General features: G+C 44.1%; 1 protein-coding gene across 1 annotated transcript in view; it reads left to right on the top strand.

Annotated features, from left to right (window-relative positions):
• The first annotated feature begins 5626 nt into the window (after nt 1-5626).
• garem (GRB2 associated, regulator of MAPK1) overlaps nt 5627-22134 on the top strand; it is a 163215-nt gene continuing 146707 nt past the window's right edge. Inside the window, exon 1 of the mRNA XM_068031757.1 lies at nt 5627-5975. Coding sequence (XP_067887858.1) covers nt 5867-5975 — 109 coding nt within the window. The 5' untranslated portion in view covers nt 5627-5866. The remainder of the gene's footprint in view (nt 5976-22134) is intronic.

The following is a 22134-nucleotide window of genomic DNA, read 5'->3' as shown; positions in this document are numbered from 1 at the left end:
GCTGAAGGTGGCAGAAATGGTGGAGGATGATCCTTTGAATGTGGAGGCTGATGGGATGGAAAATGAGGACAAAGGGAACCCTGTCACGGTTCTTGGGGGAGTAGAAGGGGGCGGGCAGAAGTGTGGGAAATAGGTTGGACACAGTGTGGGGGAATCCTCAGTTGAGGAAAAAGGAAGACTTTTTTTTATTCTTTCATGGGATGTGGGCGTCGCAGGCCAGGTCAGCATTTATTGCCCATCCCTAATTGCCCTTGAATTGAGTGGCTTGCTCGGCCATTTCGAGGGCATGTAAGAGTCAACCACATTGCTGTGGATCTGGAGTTACATGTAGGCCAGACCAGGTAAGGACCGCAGATTTCCTGCAGTGGAGAGGGAGCGTTGCTGTCACATGCCCAGTTTTTGGGCACAGATGTCACTAACTCTCCAATGGGGAATGATAGATTTTGAGAAGGGCAATTCCAGCGCAGTTTCTTTGGGACTGATTTGAGTGCACATTACACAGTTTAGTATCACAAATCTACCAAAAATAAGCAGTGAAAACTCTCACCTTAAATATTAAGCAATATTTTTCTATCAGATGCTGACAGCACTTTTTATTTTCATTTCATTTGCATTCTTTTTGTCTCTACTAGATAATTTTAATTGGCCAAGAATACATATATTAACAAAGAAAAGAGATATCCTAAAAGGATTTTGCAATTGGAAAAATGGTTGTTCATTTGTAAATTGCCCTGACAGATCAAGGGAGTGGTGAATAATCCTGTGTGTGGGCACATGCGAGGATTTACAACCAGCAAGAAATAACTGCAGTTCCTCGCATTGCTGTATTGAATTGTAATGGCCACCAGCTAGGTGAACTCTCACTAATTCTGTACAGAATTACTCATCAGTGGTTAAACAGTTGTACTATTTATTACCGTTTCAAATAGCAGCTTAAAAGTCCGGGCAAATCAGAACAAGCCTGATGTTTCTGGTATAAAGAAAAGGACACAAATAAAGCTGACTCACTGTCTCCACCCTTGATGTGGAGAGACTGCTGATGTGCTGCTAGAATGAAATCCAAACATTTAAAAAAGATTCACTAACATCAGCAATAATGGAAATTAATTTAGCTGCCAATGTAAGTTACAAGTAAACACACATGAAGACATCCACATCAGGGGCTATTTCGAGAGAATGAAGAGCAAAAATAAACAGACAATTAAAACTTGGATATAGATTTCAATCAAATTCAACAACCTTTAAATTTAACATAAAGGAATTTGGAGAAAGGAGACCAGATAAACATAACTAAAAATATTTTGAGAAGCTATTAGAGAAACCACTCCAAAAATAAAAAGAGGGTTAAATTTTTGTGGGAAAACCTCTCATTCACTGCATAATCTATCAACTCAAAATCCTTTTAGCACGGAAAGAATTGTGGGGGGTGGGGGTAGGAAGAGGCTTATTTAACAAGAATACTTGGCTGCCTTAATTTTGTGCAAGGCTCAATTGTGAATTCAACACAAATAATTAAGTAATATTGTTTGATCAGAGGAAAAACATATGTATGTAAATACAACAAAAAATCATGAATGAAATTGGTGAGCACATCCATGAATTGCAATGAAGAATATGAAAATGGTATTATTTCATAGAGATGTAGTTTAGAAAAGAAACTGAACATTCCTGGTTTCAAAATATTCAGTAGTAATAGAGCATTAAAAATGGCTGGCAATGTTAATCAAAGATTTCATGACATCACTAGAGCGTAGAGATAATATAGGGGATGGCGCAAATGCTGAATATATTTGGTTTGAATTAAAGGATAAGTAGGAAGGCAGGGGGCATGGGGGGAGGAGGGAAGGGGAGTGGGGAAGTGGGGGAGGAAGGAGGGGGAATGGGATGGAGGAGGATGGAGTGGGAGGGAGGAGAAGAGAGTGGGTGGAGGAGGAGGGAGTGGGTGGAGGAGGAGGGAGTGGGTGGAGGAGGAGGGAGTAGGGGGAGGACAGAGTTGGGGAGGAGGAGAGTGGTGGGGAGAAGGGGGAGTGGTGGGGGAGTGGGGGAAGAAGGGGAATGTGGAGGGGAGAAGGAGCAGTGGGGGGAGAGAGGGAGGGGTGGTGGAGGAGTAAAGGGAAGTGGGGGAAGGAGGGGGAGGTGGAGATGGAGGGGGAGGGGAGGGGGAAGGGGGAGGGGAGGGGGAAGGGAAGAAGGGAGGGGGAGAGGGGAGGGGGTAGGGTAAAGGGTAGGGGGAAGGGGAAGGGAGGAAGAGACAGAGGAGAGGAGGGGGAAGAGGGTGGGGAGGGGAAGGGTGGGAAGGGGGAGAGAAAGAAAACGAGAAAGATAAATTCCAAGGGGAGGACCCACCATCTGTCGTTAACTAAAAAAGTTAAAGATAGTATCAAATTTAAAGAAAAAGGATATAATTGCGCAAAATCGGTGGCAGGTCAGAAGATTGGACAGAATATAAAAAGCAGCAAAGGACGACTAAAAGATTAATAAGGAGGGAAAAATTAGAGTACGAACTAAAGCTAGCTAGAAACATAAAAACAGATACTAAAAATTTCTATAGATATTTAAACAAGAAAAATTAACAAAGTGAACATAGGTTCTGTAGAAATTAATAAGGGAAAATAAGGAGATGGCAGATGAATTGAACAGGTATTTTGCATCGGTCTTCACCTTTGAGGATACAAGTAACATCCCAAAAATAGCTGTAAATCAGGAAATAGAAGAGACGAAGGAACTCAAGAAAATTACAATCACCAGGGAAGTGGTACTGAGAAAATTATTGGAGCTGTCGACTGACAAGTCTCCGGGTCCTGATTGACTTCATCCTAGGGTCTTAAAAGAAGTGGCTAGTGAGATAGTTGATGCGTTGGTTTTGATTTTTCAAAATTCCCTAGATTTGGGGAAGGTTCCATTAGATTGAAAATAGCCAATGTAACTCCTTTATTCAAAAAGGGAGGGAGACAGAAAGCAGGAAACTACAGGCCAGTTAGCTTAACATCTGTCATAGGGAAAATGTTAGAAACTATTATTAAAGATGTTATAGCAGCGCACTGAGAAAAATTCAAGGTAATCACGCAGAGTCAACATGTTTTGTGAAAGGGAAATCATGTTTAACCAATTTATTGGAGTTCTTTGAGGGAGTTACATGTGCTGTGGATAAAGGGGAACCAGTGGATGTATTGTACTTAGATTTCCAGAAGATGCCACATCAAAGGTTATTGTGGAAAATAAAAGCTGATGGTGTAGGGGGTAAAATTTTAACCTGGATAGAAGATTGGCTAGCTAACAGGAAACAGAGAGTAGGCATAAATGGGTCATTTTCTGGTTGGCAAGATGTAACGAGTGGTGTGCCACAGGGAAAAGTGTTGGGGCCTCAATGTTTTACAATTCATATAAATGACTTGGAAGAAGGGACTGAAGGTATGGTTGCTAAATTTGCAGATAACACAAAGATAGGTAGAAAAGTAACTTGTGAAGAGGACATAAGGAGACTACAAAGGGATATAGATAGGTTAAGTGAGTGGGCAAAGATCTGGCAAATGGAGTATAATGTGGAAAAATGTGAAATTGTCCATTTTGGCAGGAAGAATAAAAAAGAAGCAAATTATCTAAATGGTGAGAAATTGCAGAGTTTTTGAGATGCAGAGGGATCTGGGTGTCATAGTGCATGCATCACAGAAGGTTACAGCAGGTACAGCAAGTAATTCGGAAAGCGAACAGAGTGTTATCATCTATTGCGAAGGGAATTGAATACAAAAGTAGGGAGGTTATGCTTCAGCTATACAGGGCATTGGTTAGACCACATCTAGAGTACTGTGTCCAGTATTGGTCTCCTTATTGAAGGAAGGATGTAAATGCGTTGGAATAAGTTCAGAGAAGGTTTACTAGACTAACACCTGGAATGGGCGACTTGTCTTGTGAGGAATGATTGAACAGATTAGGCTTGTATCTGCTGGAGTTTAGAAGAGTAAGAGGGGAGGGTGGGTTATGGCATGGTGGGGGCAGGGGAGGGGGGTTATGGAATGGTGGGGGGGAGAGAGGATGGGTGTTATGGAATGGTGGGGGCAGGGAGGGGGGGTTATGGAATGGTGGGGGGGGGGAGAGAGGATGGGTGTTATGGAATGGTGGGGGTAGGGAGGGGGGGGTTATGGAATGGTGGGGGGGGAGAGAGGATGGGTGTTATGGAATGGTGGGGGTAGGGAGGGGGGGTTATGGAATGGTGGGGGGGAGAGAGGATGGGTGTTATGGAATGGTGGGGGCAGGGAGGGGGGGTTATGGAATGGTGGAGGGGGGAGAGGATGGGTGTTATGGAATGGTGGTGGGGGAGAGGATGGGTGTTATGGAATGGTGGGGGGGAGAGAGGATGGGTGTTATGGAATGGTGGGGGCAGGGAGGGGTGTTATGGAATGGTGGGGGAGGGGGGAGAGGATGGGTGTTATGGAATGGTGGGGGAGGGGGGGAGAGGATGGGTGTTATGGAATGGTGGGGGAGGGGGGGAGAGGATGGGTGTTATGGAATGGTGGGGGAGGGGGGGAGAGGATGGGTGTTATGGAATGGGGGGGGAGGGGGGGAGAGGATGGGTGTTATGGAATGGGGGGGGAGGGGGGGAGAGGATGGGTGTTAAGGAATGGTGGGGGAGGGGGGGAGAGGATGGGTGTTAAGGAATGGTGGGGGAGGGGGGGAGAGGATGGGTGTTAAGGAATGGTGGGGGAGGGGGGGAGAGGATGGGTGTTAAGGAATGGTGGGGGAGGGGGGGAGAGGATGGGTGTTATGGAATGGTGGGGGAGGGGGGAGAGGATGGGTGTTATGGAATGGTGGGGGAGGGGGGGAGAGGATGGGTGTTATGGAATGGTGGGGGAGGGGGGAGAGGATGGGTGTTATGGAATGGTGGGGGAGGGGGGAGAGGATGGGTGTTATGGAATGGTGGGGGCAGGGAGGGGTGTTATGGAATGGTGGGGGAGGGGGGGAGAGGATGGGTGTTATGGAATGGTGGGGGAGGGGGGGAGAGGATGGGTGTTATGGAATGGTGGGGGAGGGGGGAGAGGATGGGTGTTATGGAATGGTGGGGGAGGGGGGGAGAGGATGGGTGTTATGGAATGGTGGGGGAGGGGGGGAGAGGATGGGTGTTATGGAATGGGGGGGGGGAAGAGGATGGGTGTCATGGAATGGTGGGGGAGAGGGGGAGAGGATGGGTGTCATGGAATGGTGGGGGAGAGGGGGAGAGGATGGGTGTTATGGAATGGTGGGGGAGAGGATGGGTGTTATGGAATGGTGGGGGAGGGGGGGAGAGGATGGGTGTTATGGAATGGTGGGGGAGAGGATGGGTGTTATGGAATGGTGGGGGAGAGGATGGGTGTTATGGAATGGTGGGGGAGGGGGGGAGAGGATGGGTGTTATGGAATGGGGGGGGGGAAGAGGATGGGTGTCATGGAATGGTGGGGGAGAGGGGGAGAGGATGGGTGTTATGGAATGGTGGGGGAGAGGATGGGTGTTATGGAATGGTGGGGGAGGGGGGGAGAGGATGGGTGTTATGGAATGGGGGGGGGGAAGAGGATGGGTGTCATGGAATGGTGGGGGAGGGGGGAGAGGATGGGTGTCATGGAATGGTGGGGGAGGGGGGAGTGGTTGTGCTTGTGCTTGTGGGGCGGGGTTGCTGTTCCTTCCCGTCGTTTGGTGAGAGTGGCAGGTCTGCTGCTCCGGTGAAGGCTGTGATTCCTGGCATGGCGCTTCGGGAGCACGGCAGGAAGCCCAGCACGACAGCACTCAAAGCAGCCGCAGCCGTGCCCAGCCCAGCCCCAGGGAGCTTACAGCTGGCAGGCCGGATGGGAGCCTGCTGCTGAGCGCTTGTTGCCTCCGCTTGGGTTGGAGCGGCGCTATGGAGACAGTGAGCGGCACCAAGGAGATTCAGTGGAGCGGTTTGGCGAGGCCGCTGGACCTGCTGGTCAGCGGGTACCGGTTACCGCAACTCGTCAGGCTGGAGCACGGTGAGAAACCCCGGGGCTCCGGGCTGGGCCGGGAAGCGGGTGTCCTGTGGGCTCGGGGTCCCCTCCATAGGGGACAAGCGTCCCGCCCGGGAGAGCAGCTGGAAGATGGGGGTCGGGGACAGACACGGGTCACAGCCGAAGGCCACAATCTCCAAATCTGAATCCACAATATTTAAAAGTTTAAGAAATCTTTACAAAGCGGGAGTTGAGTCTGTTTTGTGCAGAATACACCCGGGCTGGTTGCGCAGTTTTCAATTTGCCTGGAAATGCGAGTAATAGAAGCAGCAGCTTCAGACTGTATTGAAATGAATTTTAGACAGCTAAACTTTAGCATTGTTGCGTGATTATTTGCCTGGAAATATGGTGGTGTAGTTACAATGTCGAGCTACATGTGTATAAACATGGACTAAACTTTTCAGTTCTGTGCAGGGACCGATTTTCTCTAATCAGTGAGTTTGGGGTCAGCCTTGGCCAGTATTCCTGGAAGGCATGAGAAAGTTGAATATAAAGTATAGTCAAATTAAGGCAGTACATTCAAATGGTTTAAAGTTGTACTTGGTTGTCTGCTGAATGAAAGTCTGAGCAAGCTATAACCCACGGGATATTTGGTATCTGGACCAAATACTGGTTTAGTTAATAAATCAGTGCATCGGAGTCCAAAAGTGCAGGGCGTTCTCGGCAGGAAATGATCGTTGTTGCGTATTCTGTTGATTTTTTATTCCCGTCAGATGCCGTATCGTTTCTGGATCAAGTACAGTAACATATCATGTCCCACTCATCTGTGTAGTTCTAAATGTTCTTAGTTGAAATGAATCCTCAAACAGTGTGGCCATTGATCAGTTGAAAACTGACACAAGGCGGTTTCTCTTGAGTCAGTCCATGCTCAGAAATTGGAAGATTGAAGTAGCAAGGTTTATCTTTAAGTGGCTTTTAAGCTTTGAAATAGAAGCAGTACCAGAGGACACAGTTATCTTGTCAAATGCAACTATTTTGCCTGGTGAAACAAGCATCTGTAACATTGGTTTTAACCGAAATAGTCTATTGACTTGATTTTATTTATATCTGTCACTATTTGAGATACAAAGACTAAATGCCTAGTTCACTTAGTTAAAAACAAAAGCCCTGGTGTGTAACAGCAATACTAACCAACAGTAAAAAGATATTTCAATTACTCAATTTGGATATCAGCATTGACAATTCTACTGTTAGCAATTAGCTTTTCATCTATATTTCTTAAAAGAATTTACAGCTTTCTTTTTAATGATCGCTGAGTTCTGGGAAATTGTAATTTAGGGATAGAGAACAGGAACAATAATCCTGGCACAGTTCTAAAGCAAATGCAGGAACAGAGGGACCAGGGGGTGCATGTGCATAGATCTTTGAAGGTGAGAGCACATATTTAGAGAGTAGTCAGTAAAGCATATAGGATCTTGGACTTCATAAGTTTAGGCATTGAGTACCAAAGCATGGAAGTTATTCTGAACCTCCATAAAGCTGTGTTTAGGCCCTAACTGGAGTGTTGCATCCAGTTCTGGTCACCGCACTTTAGGAAGAATGTGAGGGTGCAGAGGAGGTTTACCAGAATGGTTACAAGGATGGAGGATTTTAGTTACAAGGGTTTGTTCTTAGAACAAAGGAGATTGAGGGGAGATTTAATAGAAGTGTACAAGATTGTGATAGGCTTAGATAAGTTAGATAAGGAAAAGCTGTTCCCATTAACAAATGGTACAAGAACTAGGGGACACAGATTGAAAGTTTTGTGCAAAGAATGCAGGGGGAATATGAGGAAGCACTTTTTTTTCACAGCTGGCAGTATGACCTGGCATTTGCTGCCCACAGGGGTGGTGCAAGTGGAGACGATCAGTGAATTCAAGAGGAAGTTGGATGGCCACCTGAGAGAAATAGACTTTGCAGGGCTACGGGAATTGAGCGGGGGAGTGGGACTGACGGCATTGTTCCATGGAGAGACATGGACTTGATGGGCCAAGTTGCCTCCTCTATGCCATAAGTGACTCTGACTCTAAAATACTTAACCATTTAAATGTGGATACTTGTGTAGGGAAAGGGATGAGAAGAGGACAAGAATATACTTGAAATCTAACTGAGAGACCATTAAAAAAAAAAGTACAAGTGAACAATTTCTGTTTTGGGATGATAACAGAAGTAGGCCATTCAGATCTTGACTATGTACCTCAATTCCATTTACCTGCCTTTGTTTCATATCCCATTATACCTACAACTAATAGAAATCTATCATTCTCAGGCTTGAACGCTTTGACCCTGTATCCACAGCCTTTTGGACAAGAGTGTTCCAGCTATCTACTTCACATTATGTGGACTGTTTGCTAATTTCACTCCTAAGTGGCTTAGCTCTAATTTTAGGATTATGTTTCTTTGTTGTAGATTCCTCCACCAGAGGAAATAGTTTCTCTGTGTCTACCCCACCAAATCCTGTTATCGTTTTTAACTAAATCAATTAGATCACCCCTCAATCTCATACACTTATACGAGCCACATTTATGCAACCTGTTCTCATAAATACATTTTTTAATCTCTTGTACCATTCTGGTGAATTTATGCTGCACCCCTCCCTGGCCAAGGTTTTGTGATAAAAGCCATCTTGTTTGGAAAGATTCAGCTAACGTTTTTCATCTGCCTGCCATATACATGAGTTGTTCAAAACTTTACACTTACTTCAGTATTGAAATCAGCTTCCAAAATGAGAGGGATGCAAGGCAAATGGTAACCAGCTGGTGACCGACGAGTCACACAATCATTAAGTAGCTTGACGGGGAGCCCGTATAGGGGATCTCCAGCAAACTATTTCTAAGCACAATATAATTATAAACATCTCGAGATGTTTGCAATTACTTCTTTTAATTGGGGGAATACTTAGGATTAAAATTACTTCAGCCTCCATCTTCACCTTTGGAGTTTGAGATTTCATTATTTAAGTTAATCCCGTACACATTCATGTGAAAGTGAAGCTACTGTGGCAGGGAGGGGAAAGGAATGAAGCATGCAGATAAGAAAAAGGGCTATGGCTTTCTAGCTAGTTTCTTTCTCTTCCTTCCTTTTCTCCCACAGCAAGAATCTTTCTGCCTGTCCTTGTCATTTAAAATAGTCTGACATTTTTTTGGATGTGGTTGTGTATGTTTGTAAACAAACCACTTATTTGCAAATACTTCGGGTTTTCAGATTGATTTCCAGAATCTGCTTCTTGAACTAGTACAATCAGATGTCAAAATTCTCTATTTTACATCATGGTATTGGATTAGCAATAGAACTAAATGGGAATTTAAGTATGTAATTATTTTTGATTGTTACGACCGACCGCTCCTGTCAAAGCCCCCAATCAAAATATACGTTTCTGCTTGTGGTGGGAGAAATGCACTGATTCAATCCTGCCTAACATATCATTTAAAACTTTCCAAATTAAAGAAAGACACAGCCAAATTGTACCATCTATGAACCCCCGAATGGGTATAACCAAACCAGGTGTCTTTAAATCAACAAATTAACTCTTTAATTAGAAGAACTAAATTCTTAAACACTATGAAGATATAAACAAATTTAAAATAGAAAAAATTAGAGTCCTTGCAAATTTACAATCCGGTGCTGCCTGAAGTCCTCGCAGGGTGCTGCCTTCCTTCTCTAGCAAATTTCAACAATTAACGACTTGCAAACACTTTCAACAAAATCAATCTGACTTTAGAATTTTTGAGGGATGAAAGATTGTCATAGTCTAACTTCTCTTCCTTCAGTTTAAATTACCAGAGAGCTCTGTTTTGGCTTGATGTTTTAGAATTTTGAGAGATAATAATTAAACAGACTAAAATCCTATTCCTTCAGTTTACATGGTTGAGAGCTCTTTTTCAGGTGTGCTAAACGCCACAGCTGTCTGTGTCCGTGTGTCCTCTGTGTCTGTGTTAGAACAAAAAGCCAGTTCAAAACTGAATTGTAACAAATGTATCGCATGAGACTCACTCCCAGTGACTGTATCTATGGTAACAAGAATGTGCCCTTTGAATCGCAGTCTCCTAAATGACTGTTTCTAAGGTAATGAAAATGCACCTTCCTATAACTCCTGAGGCTTGCTGGTTCTTAAAACAATACTGATCCCTTGCAAGCCTTAAAGGCAAACCGCATATTCCGAAAAAAAAACTACAGGACCATGACATTGATGCATTTGATTTTTTACTCATTGACTTTATAAACAAACCAGATGTAATATTGGATGTGGTGGTGTGGCTGAACCAGACTGTTCGCAACCTTTGAGCTGTATTTAACCCTAAGATGAGCTTCTGACCACATATCTGTGCCATCAAGACCACCTACTTCGGCTCATTTTCTGCTTAAACCCTCACCAGTGTATGTGTTACCTCTAGATTTGACTATTCTAACGCCTTCCTGGCTGGCCTCCCATCTTCCACCCTTCATAAACTTGAGCTCATCCAATTCTGTGCGGCCCATATGCTAAGTCGCACAAGGTCCCATTTGCCCACCATTCTGTGCTTGCTGACCAATGTTGGCATTCTTGGGGCATTGCCTCAAGAGTTGACTTGCCAACCAGTTAGCACCCCCTTTTCTCATACATTATAAATTGTTGCTCCCTTTGAAATTTGTCATTCTTGTGTCTGTCCTGATGAGTACAAGATGAAAAGCTTTGACGGCATGTCTTTTTTTTCAGCAGTACTCAAGTTCTGTACTACTAAGTAGCTAATTGTATTTAGTACAGTTGGCTCAATGCTCTTGAAATAGGGAAGATAAACAGTGTTTTCACAACTCCAGTGACTTCATTATCCGGTGAAAAGTTGCAGCATGGACAGTGGATGAGAACAGGATTAAATTTAGTTGTGATAATCGTATTCCTTCATTGCCCTCCCTTCCCCAGTAGTTGAATAGTATGTTGTCGTTCACTCTAAAGTTCACATTCGAGAAGGGCAAAAGTATTTAAAATTGTCTGGAAAAACAGTGACATGGATGTAGATAAACTTAACAGTTTTAAATGTTAGATTAGGTACTATATCAAATGGGAATCCTGATTTCAGCGCTAAATTTGAAGCGCAGTCCCCTATCTCTTTTCAGATTGTGTTCAATATTTTTAATATGGTGGAAAAATGGATAATATAATTTACTGTAGAAAAGTACTCGTTGCTTTCGAGAATCGTCATTTCAACAAGATGAGCTGGGAAAGAGTGTAGGGTGTTTGTTTACTTTTGTAAAAGTATTTGAAATGGAAAGATAAAGAATAAGGAAAAACTACATAGAGAAATGGAATTTGAGTAGATAGCTCCAGTTGAAAAGCTAACATTGGCACAGACACAATGGAGGACTACTGTGCTAAATTTTCTATGTAGCCTATTTTAAGGCCTAATGGATTTTTCTAAATTCTTGAATAACAAATGTATTTTCAAAAACTGGAGCAATTAACTCACAGGGTGATCTGTGATTTGAAGCTAAAGATTAATATGCCAGTGCAGCACAGCTAGGATAATTAATAATTTTAGTTATACATACATTGTTTTTAAATCACAGTTTAAAGTGGTTTTAAATAGTTTGAAAGTTCAGACAGAGGTGATGTTTTACCTTTTTGAAGTCCCGCAGAAAATTTTCAGAAATGAATCAGTGATTTCTGCCACTCACGCTGGTGTCTCCCTAAATATGTTGTAGTTTGCATCTGAGCCCAATTCTTTTTTTTAAAAAAAAGAAAAATTGTGGGTTGCATCTGATACCAACTCTGCAATTTTAGGTTGACCAATAGGAAGCACAGTTGCTGAATTGATTTTAATTGGGACTATTTGGATGCTTTGTTTCTGATTGGATGGAAATTAATCAAACGGATTATACTTGTGTATAACTGCACAGGAGTAGCTTTTGCTTGAGATTCAGAGTTATAATTATGAAGTGGCAAGAGCTGGAAAGCAGCAACTGGGGTCATGAATTTGCAACAATAATCAAATCTGTGCAGTATTGCCATTAATATGTTAAGATTGTTTGGTGTCATAAAATGTGAATTGGTGTTTGACATGGTATCATTACTCAAGACTACAAAGTAGAAGTAGTATGTTTTCAAGACAAATGATAGGATTTCCAGTATAAGCACCTGCCGTATTTATATTCCTTTTTTCAAAGATTTATTTCATTTAAAATAATTCCATAATCAAATGGACAGATGACATGGCTGTTTTGTCATTTTGGAGATTTTGGGAAAATCATCCACTCCTTCCATGACAACACGCACTGCACTGTACAGCTTGATGGCTCCACCTCCGACAGTTTTGGAGTGAAAAATGGGGTGAAACAGGGCTGTGTCCTAGTGCCCACTCTTTTTGGTATCATCTTCTCCATGCTCCTGATTTTTACCCTCCCTGCAGATACGGAAGGAGTCTACTTGCACACTAGGTCAGATAGCAAGCTCTGCAATCTATCAAGGCTGAAAGCGAAGACAAAAATGTATCGTGTCCTGATCAGGTAACTCATCTATGCTAATGATGCTGTGCTTGTTGTCCACACGGAAACTCAGCTACAAAGACTCATGGACTGTCTTTCCCGTGCCTGAAATTTGTTCTCCTTCACTATAAGTGTCAAGAAGACCGCGGTCTTGGGACCAGGTCATAGAGTCGTAGTTATACAGCACAGAAACAGGCCCTTCGGCCCATCATGTCTGTGCCGGCCATCAAGCACCTAACTATTCTAATCCCATTTTCCTGCACTTGGCGTTTCAAGTGCTCATCTAAATACTTAAATGTTGTGAGGGTTCCTGTCTCTATCACCCCTTCAGGCAGTGCATTCCAGATTCCAAACACCCTCTGAGTGATAAAATTTCCTCGCATCCCCTCTAAAGCTACTGCACTTTACCTTACATCTATGCCCCCTGATTATTGACCCCTCTGCTAAGGGAAAAAACTTCCTCCCATCTAACCTATCAATGCCCCTCATAATTTTGTATACCTCAATCATGTCCCCCCTCAGTCTTGTCTGCTCTAAGGAGAACAACCCTGGCCTTTTCAGTCTCTCTTCATAGCTGAAATGCCCAGCCCAGGCAACATCCTGGTGAATCCCCTCTGCACATTCTCCAGTGCAGTCACATCCTTCCTATAGTGTGGTGCCCAGAAGTGTACACAGTACTCCAGCTGTGGCCTAACTAGCGTTTTTATAAAGCTCCATCATAACCTCCCTGCTAATAAAGGCAAGTATCCCATATGTCTTCCTAACCACCTTATCTACCTGTGCTGCTGCCTTCAGTGACCTATGGACAAGTACACCAAGGTCCCTCTAACCCTCTGTACATCCTATGGTCATGCCATCCATTGTATATTCTCTTGCCTTGTTAGTCCTCCCAAAATGCATCACCTCACACTTCTCAGGATTAAATTCTATTTGCCATTGCTCCGCCCATCTTACCAGCCCATCTATATCGTCCTGTAATTAAAGGCTTTCCTCCTCATTATTTACGACACCACCAATTTTCGTGTCATCTGCGAACTTACTGATCATGCCTCCTATATTCATGTCTAAATCATTAATGTACACTACAAACAGCAAGGGTCCCAGCACCAATCCCTGCAGTACACCACTGGTCACAGGCTTCCACTGGCAAAAACAACCCTCGACCATTACCCTCTGCCTCCTGCCACTAAGCCAATTTTGGATCCAATTTGCCAAATTGCCCTGGACCCCATGGGCTCTTACCTTCTTAACCAATCTCCCGTGTGGAACCTTATCAAAAGCCTTACTGAAGTCCATATAGACTACCTCAACTGCTTTACCCTCATCTACACATCTCATCACCGCCTCGAAAAATTCAATCAAGTTAGTCAGACGCGATCTTCCCCTGACAAAGCCATGCTGACTATCCTTGATTAATCCCTACCTCTCCAAGTGGAGATTAATCCTGTCCCTCAGAATTTTTTCCAATAGTTTCCCAACCACTGAAGTTAGACTCACCGGCCTGTAATTACCTGGTTTATCCCTGCTACCCTTCTTAAATAATGGTACCATATTCGCTGTCCTCCAATCCTCTGGTATCTCTCCTGTGACCAGAGATGATTTGAAAATTTGTGTCAGAGCCCCTGCAATCTCCTCCCTTGCCTCACATAACAGCCTGGGAAACAGATCATCTGGGCCTGGGGATTTATCCACTTTTAAGCCACTAAAACTGCCAATACTTCCTCCCTTTCAATGCTAATATGTTAAATATATCGCAGTCCCCCTCTCTGATCTCTACACCTGCATTGTCCTTCTCCATAGTCAACACAGATGAAAATTAATCATTTAAAACCTCACCTATGTCCTCCGGCTCCACACACAGATTGCCACTTTGGTCCCTAATGGGCCCTACTCTTTCCCTGGTTATCCTCTTGCCCTTAATATACTTACAAAACGCCCTAGGATTTTCCTTTATCTTGCCCGCCAGTGTTTTTTCATGTCCCCTCTTCGCTCTCCTAATTACTTTTTTAAGTACCCCTCTACACTTTCTATACTACTCTAGGGCCTCTGCTGTTTCCAGCACTCTGAATCTGCCATAAGCCTCCTTTTTTTTTTCCTGATCCAATCCTCTATATCCCTTGACATCCAGGGTTCCCTGGACTTGTTTGTCCTACCCTTCACCTTAATGGGTGCATGTTGGCTCTGAACTCTCACTGCGTGCAGTTCTGGTCGCCACATTACCAAAAGGATGTAGATGCTTTGGAGAGGGTGCAGAGGAGGTTCACCAGGATGTTGCCTGGTATGGAGGGCGCTAGCTATGAAGAGAGGTTGAGTAGATTAGGATTATTTTCATTAGAAAGACGGAGGTTGAGGGGGGACCTGATTGAGGTGTACAAAATCATGAGAGGTATAGACAGGGTGGATAGCAAGAAGCTTTTTCCCAGAGTGGGGGATTCAATTACTAGGGGTCACGAGTTCAAAGTGAGAGGGGACAAGTTTAGGGGGGATATGCGTGGAAAGTTCTTTACGCAGAGGGTGGTGGGTGCCTGGAACGCGTTGCCAGCGGAGGTGGTAGACGCGGGCACGATAGCGTCTTTTAACATGTATCTAGACAGATACATGAATGGGCAGGAAGCAAAGAGATACAGAACCTTAGAAAATAGGCGACATGTTTAGATAGAGGATCTGGATCGGCGCAGGCTTGGAGGGCCGAAGGGCCTGTTCCTGTGCTGTAATTTTCTTCTTTGTTCTTTGTTCTATTTCCTCTTTGACTCCCACTGATCTGATGTAGACTTTCCGACAAGTAGCTGCTCCTAGTCCACTTTTACCATCTTAAAATCAGCCTTCCCCCAATCAGTACCTTTATTTACGGTCCATCTTTGTCCTTTTCCATAACTACCTTAAATCTTAGAGTTATGGTCACTATCCCCGAAATGTTCCCCCACTGACACTTCTGCCACTTGTCCAGCTTCATTCCCTAGGATTAGGTCCAGTACTGCCCCTTGTAGGACTTTCAATGTACTGGCTCAAAAAGCTCTCCTGTATGCATTTGAAGAATTCTGGCCCCTTTAAGCCTTTTGCACTAAGACTGTCACAGTTAATATTGGGGAAGTTGAAATCCCCTGCTATTATTACCACATTATTTTTACACCTCTCTGTGATTTGCCTACATATCTGCCCCTCTATCTCTCCTTGACTGTTTGGAGTTCTGTAGTATACACCCAGCCAAGTGATTGCCCTCTGTTTGTATTTAAGTTCTACCCATAAGGCCTCATTTGAGGAACCTTCTAAGATATCAAGAAATGCTGGAACCACTCAGCAGGTCTGGCAGCATCTGTGGAAAGAGAAGCAGAGTTAACGTTTCGAGTCAGTGACCCTTCTTCGGAACTGACAAATATTAAAAATGTCACAGGTTATAAGCAAGTGAGGTGGGGGTGGGGCAAGAGATAACAAAGGAGAAGGTGTAGATTGGACAAGGCCACATAGCTGACCAAAAGGTCATGGAGTAAAGGCAAACAATATGTTAATGGTGTGTTGAAAGACAAAGCATTAGTACAGAAAAGATGTTAACGGACTGAATATTGGCCAACTCATGGAATAACACCAAACTGACCCTTAGGGCTGAGCTGATGGTTTATAAGGCCTGTGTTGACAGCACCTTCTGTATGGCTGTGAAAATTGGGGGACTTAGTTACCAGGAAAAGAAGCTGAACAATTTCCATCTTTGCTGTCTGCAAATTATGGGTATATCCTGCCAGGTCAAAATCTCAAATGCAGCAGTCCTCACAGAGTTGGAGTCCCAAGTCTGTTGGCACTAATCAAATAGAGGTGGTTTTGCTGGATAGGGCACGTCTATAGGATGAAAGGTGGTTGCATTCCCAAGGACCTTCTATATGGTGAGGTAGCCAGAAGCGGATGATCAATGGGGCTCCCAAAGCTCCTCTTCAAGGATACTTGCAATCGTGACATGAAGGCCCCAAACACCGACTATTGCACCTGGGAGTCACAGGCTGACGAAAGAGGGAAATAGTGACACCACCTGTGGGCTGGCGTGCACCACCATGGTGACCAGCGGCTACAGCAGCTTGACAAAAGGCGCCAACGCTGAAAACAACAACTCACAGCGTCACTTGATAACTTCATGTGTAGCACTTGTGGCAGAACATCAAGGATTGGCTTCCACAGCCATCAGCAAAGGTGTACCGTATGAAGACACCCCAATTAAATTGTTTGCTGCGTATCCATCATCTCTTGTAGATGGAAGGATTCCAACAATTTGTCAAATACTAGTTGATATAATTGGAAAAAGCGTGAGTGATCCTCCAGTATATAGTTCCTCAAAACATTTTAAACTCTAACCTTGCTAACCTTTGAACGGTCTTGGTAATGTGAGCTTGCAGTGTTCAGTATGTGCCGATGCTGTGTAATCTGTTTAATGTTTGCTGTTCAAATCTGCTGAAAAGGTGTAAATTAAAGAATTGGGCAAACATTAAGAATCAGTGTTAAATCAGTTTAAAGATTCTCAGTTCCTGGACAGTTAACTGTTCATTTCTCTGCTTAGAGGTAGCTAATACAAGCCTTAAGGCTTGTCAAACTGTCCTGCCAATTTATAAATCTAAAGTTGTTCACTCCAGTTTTTTTTAAATTTGTTTGGGGGATGTGGGTGTCACTGGCTAGGCCAGCATTTATTGGCCATCCCTCATTGCCCTTGAGAAGGTGGTGGTGAGCTGCCTCCTTGAACTGCTGCTGTCCTTGGGGTGTAGGTGCACCAGCAGTGCTGGTAGGAAGGGAGTTCCAGGATTTTGACCCAGCGACAATGAAGGAATGGTGATATAGTTCCAAGTCAGGATGATGTGTGGCTTGGAGGGGAGCTTGCAGGTGGTGGTGGTCCCATGAATCTGCTGCCTTTGTCCTGGGTGGTAGAGATCGCGGTTTGGAAGGTGCTGTTGAAGGACTGTTGGTGAGTTTCTGCAGTGCACCTTGTAGATGGTACGCACTGCTGCCACTGCATCGGTGATTGAGGGAGTGAATGTTGAAGGTGGTGGATGGGGTGCCAATCAAGTGGGCTGCTTTGTTCTGAATGGTGTCAAGCTTCTTGATTGTTGTTGAAGCTGCACCCATCCAGGCAAGTGGAGAGTATTACATCACACTCCTGACTTGTGCCTTGTTGTTGGTGGACAGGCATTGGGGAGACAGGAGGTGAGTTACTTGCCATAGAATTCCCAGCCTCTGACCTGCTCTTGTAGCCATATATGGCTGGTCCAGTTCAGTTTCTGGTCATTGGTGACCCTCAGGATATTATTGGGGGATTCAGCGATTGTAATGCCATTGGTCAAGGGGAGATGATTAGATTCTCCCTTATTTGAGATGGTCATTGCCTGGTACATGTGTGGCACGAATGCTAATTGCCACTTATCAGCCCAAACTTGGATGTTGTCCAGGCCTTGCTGCATCTGAACATGTGCTCATTCAGTATCTGAGGAGTCGCGAATGGTGCTGAACATTGTGCAATCATCAGTGAACATCCCCACCTCTGCCCTTATGATGGAGGGAAGGTCATTGATGAAGCAGCTGAAGATGATTGGGCCTAGGACACTACCCTGAGGAACTCCTGCGGTGATGTCCTGGGACTGAGATGATTGACCTTCAACAACCACAACCATCTTCCTTTCTGCTAGGTATGACTCCAACCAGCAGAGAGTTTTTCCTCCGATTCTCATTGACTCCAGTTTTGCTAAGGTTCCTTGATGCCATATTTGGTCAGATGCTACCTTGATATCAAGGGCAGTCGCTCTCACCTCATCTCTGGACTTCAGCTTTTCTGTCCATATTTGAACCAAGGCTGTAATGAGGTCAGGAGCTGAGTGGCCCTGGCGGAATCCAAATTGAGCGTCATTGAGCAGGTTATTGCTGAGCAAGTGGCGCTTGATAGCACTGTGGACGACCCCTTCTATCACTTTGCTGATGATCGGGAGTAGACTGATGGGGCAGTAATTGACCGGGTTGGATTTGTCCTGCTTTTTGTGCACAGGACATACTTGTACAATTTTCCACATTGCTGGGTAGATGCCAGTGTTGTAGCTGTACTGGAACAGCTTGGCTTGGGTGTGGCCAGTTCTGGAGCACAGGTCTTCAGTAATATTGTTGGAAATTTGTCAGGGTCCATAGCCTTTGCAGTATCCAGTGCCTTCAGCCATTTCTTGATATCACATGGAGTGAATTGGATTGGCTGGAGACTGGCATCTGCTGTGGATCTCAGGAGGAGGCCGAGATGGATTATCCACTCGGCGCTTCTGGCTGTAGGCTGCAAATGCTTCAGCCTTGTTGTTTGCACTGACGTGCTGGGTTCCGCCCTCATTGAGGATGGGGATGTTTGTGGAGCCACCTCCTCCAGTTAGTTGTTTAATTGTCTACCACCATTCACGACTGGATGTGGCAGGACTGCAGAGCTTAGATCTGATCCGTTGGTTGTGGGATCGCTTAGTCCTGTCCATCACATGATGCTTCCGCTGTTTGGCACGCAAATAGTCCTTTTACAATTATTACAATATATATTATTTACAATGTATATAACATGTCCATAGTTTAGCTCATAAGTATTTGCAAATAGTGGTGAATCAGTGCTGCTGATAGTTCACAGAATCGTTACAGCGCAGAAAGAGGCCATTTGGCCCATCATGTCGGCACTGGCTCTTGGAAAGAGCAACATCCTCAGTTCCATTCCCCCTACCTTCTCCCCATAACCCTGCACATTCTTCCTTTTCATATAATTGAATGCTTCAATTGAACCTGCATCCGCCAGGTTCTCAGGCAGCGCATTCCAGACCTTAACCACTCACTGCGTGAAAAAGTTTTACCTCGTGTCACTTTTGCTTCTCTTACCAAATACTTTAAATCTGTGCCCTCTTGTTCTCGATACTTTCATGAGTGGGAACAATTTCTCTCTATCTACTCTGTCCAGACCCCTCATGATCTTGAATGCCGCTTCAAATTACCTCTCAGCCTTCTCTTCAAGGTAAACAGTCCTAACTTCTCCTACTTATCTTCAAAACTGAAATCCTCATCCCTGGAACCATTCTCGTGAATCTTTATTGTGCTCTCTCCAATGTCCTCCCGTCTTTCCTCAAGTGCAGCACCCAGAATTGGACGCACTACTCCAGCTGAGGCCCAACTAGTATCTTATAACATTCAACATGTTGCTTGCTCTATGCCCCTATTAATAAAGCCCAGGATACTGTATGCTTTATTAACTGCTCTCTCAACCTGTCCTGCCACCTTCAATGACTTATGCACATATACACCAAGGTTCCTGTGCTCCTGCACCCCCTTTAGAATTGTACCCTTTATTCTATATTGTTAGCTTAACATCTGTCTTAGGGAAATGTTAGAAGCTATTATTAAAGACGTTATAGCAGGACATTTAGAAAAGTTCAAGATAATCAGGCAGAATCAACATGATTTTGTGAAAGGGGACTCATGTTTAACCAATTTATTGGCGTTCTTTGAAGAAGTAACATGTGCTGTGGATAAAGAGGAACTGGTGGATGTTCTTTACTTAGATTTCCCGAAGGCATTTGATAAGGTGCCACATCAACGGTTATTGTGGAAAATAAAAGCTCATAGTGTAGGGAGTTAACAAATTGGCATGGATAGAATGGCGGCACAGTGGTTAGCACCGCAGCCTCACAGCTCCAGCGACCCGGGTTCAGTTCTGGGTACTGCCTGTGCGGAGTTTGCAAATTCTCCCTGTGACCGTGTGGGTTTCCGCCGGGTCCTCCGGTTTCCTCCCACAACCAAAGACTTGCAAGTTGTTAGGTAAATGGGCCATTATAAATTGCCCCTAGTGTAGGTAGGTGGTAGGAGAATGGTGGGGATGTGGTAGGGAATATGGGATTAATGTAGGATTAGTATAAATGGGTGGTTGTTGATCAGCACAGACTCGGTGGGCCGAAGGGCCTGTTTCAGTGCTGTATCTCTAAATAAAATAAATAGAAGATTGGCTAGCTAACAGGACGCTGAATAAGCAGAAATGGGTGATTTTCTGGTTGGCGGGATGTAACGAGTGGTGTGCCACAGGGATCTGTGCTGGGGTCTCAACATTTTACAATTTATATAAATGACTTAGATGAAGGGACCGAAGGTATGGTTGCTAAATTTGCTGATGACACAAAGATAGGTAAGAAAGTAAGTTGTGAAGAGGACATAAGGGGGCTACAAAGGGATATGGATAGGCTAGGTGAGTGGGATAAGACCTGGCAAATGGAGTATAATGTGGGAAAGTGTGAAATTGTCCACTTTGGCAGGAAGAATAAAAAAGAAGCATATTATCTAAATGGTGAGAGATTGCAAAGCTGTGAAATGCAGATGGATCTGGGTGTTCTAGTGCATGAATTGCAAAAGTATAGTATGCAGGTACAGCACGTAATTAGGAAAGCTAATAGAATGTTATCGTTTGTCGTGAGGGGAATTAAAATCAAAAGTAGGGAGGTTATGCTTCATCTATACAGGGCATTGGTGAGACCACATCTGGCGTACTGTGTACAGTACTGATCTCGTTTAAGGAAGGATGTAAATGCATTGGAGGCAGTACAGAGAAGGTTTACTAGACTAATACCTGGAATGGGCGAGCTGTCTTATGAGGAAAGATTGGACAAGCTAAGCTTGTATCCGCTGGAATATAGAAGAATAAGAGGCGACTTGATTGAAACATATAAGATCCTGAGGGGTCTTGACAGGGTGGATGTAGAAAGGATGTTTGCCCTTGTGGGAGAATCTCGAACTCGGGGTCACTTTTAAAAATAAGTGGTCGCCCATTTAAGACAGAGATGAGGAGAAATATTTTATCTGAGGGTTGTGAGTCTTTGGAATTCTCTTCCTCAAAAGGCGGCGGAAGCAGAGTCTTTGAATATTTTTAAGGCAGAGGTCAGTAGATTCTTGATGAGCAAGGGGCGGTGGAAGGTTATCGGGGGTAGGTGGAAATGTGGAGTAATTAGTTCAGCCATGAAATTATTGAATGGCGGAGCAGGCTTGAAGGGCCGAGTGGCCTACTCCTAATTCGTATGTTCTCCATGTTCTTCCTACCAAAATAAATCACTTCACATTTCTCTGCATTGAACTTCATCTGCCACCCGTCTGCCCATTCCACCAACTTGTCTATGTCCTTTTGAAATTCTACTCTACCCTCCTCACCGTTCACAATGTTTCCAAGTTTCCTATCATCTGCAAACTTTGAAATTGTGCCCTGTACACCAAGGTCTGTTGTTGTGGATAAATAATGAGCAGCCATATCTCTTCGGGTCATGTTTTTTGCCTGAAGCAATTTGGAATCCAGAGTTCTGTCAATATTTAAAATATTAGCTTGGCTACTTTGAGATCCGGATCAAGACTCCACTTATGCATAGGAGAACCAACAAGTAAGTATTTGAAAATTAATAAAGATAACAAATATTAACTTGCTGGCTCTCCTATTCTTCTGCCTGCGCTGGGACCTAGACAGATAAAACTTTCATTGATTTAGATCATTGATTTATATCAAGATTGATTTAGAAACTTTTAAAGAAAAAAATCAATGACTTGCAGGATATTAAGGATTGATTTGTTTTTATTTTTCATGGGATGTGGGCTTTGCTCGTAAGGTCAGTTGTTGCCCATCTCTCATTCCCCTTGATGATTGAATGGCTTGCTGGGCCATTTCAGAGGCCAGTTAAGAGTCAGTCACGTTGCTGTG

Source organism: Heterodontus francisci, chromosome 5 (genome assembly GCF_036365525.1).
Source record: "Heterodontus francisci isolate sHetFra1 chromosome 5, sHetFra1.hap1, whole genome shotgun sequence".
Lineage (NCBI taxonomy): Eukaryota > Metazoa > Chordata > Chondrichthyes > Heterodontiformes > Heterodontidae > Heterodontus > Heterodontus francisci.
The sequence above is the reverse complement of the archived record's forward strand: the minus strand, read 5'-3'. Positions and strand labels throughout refer to the sequence as shown.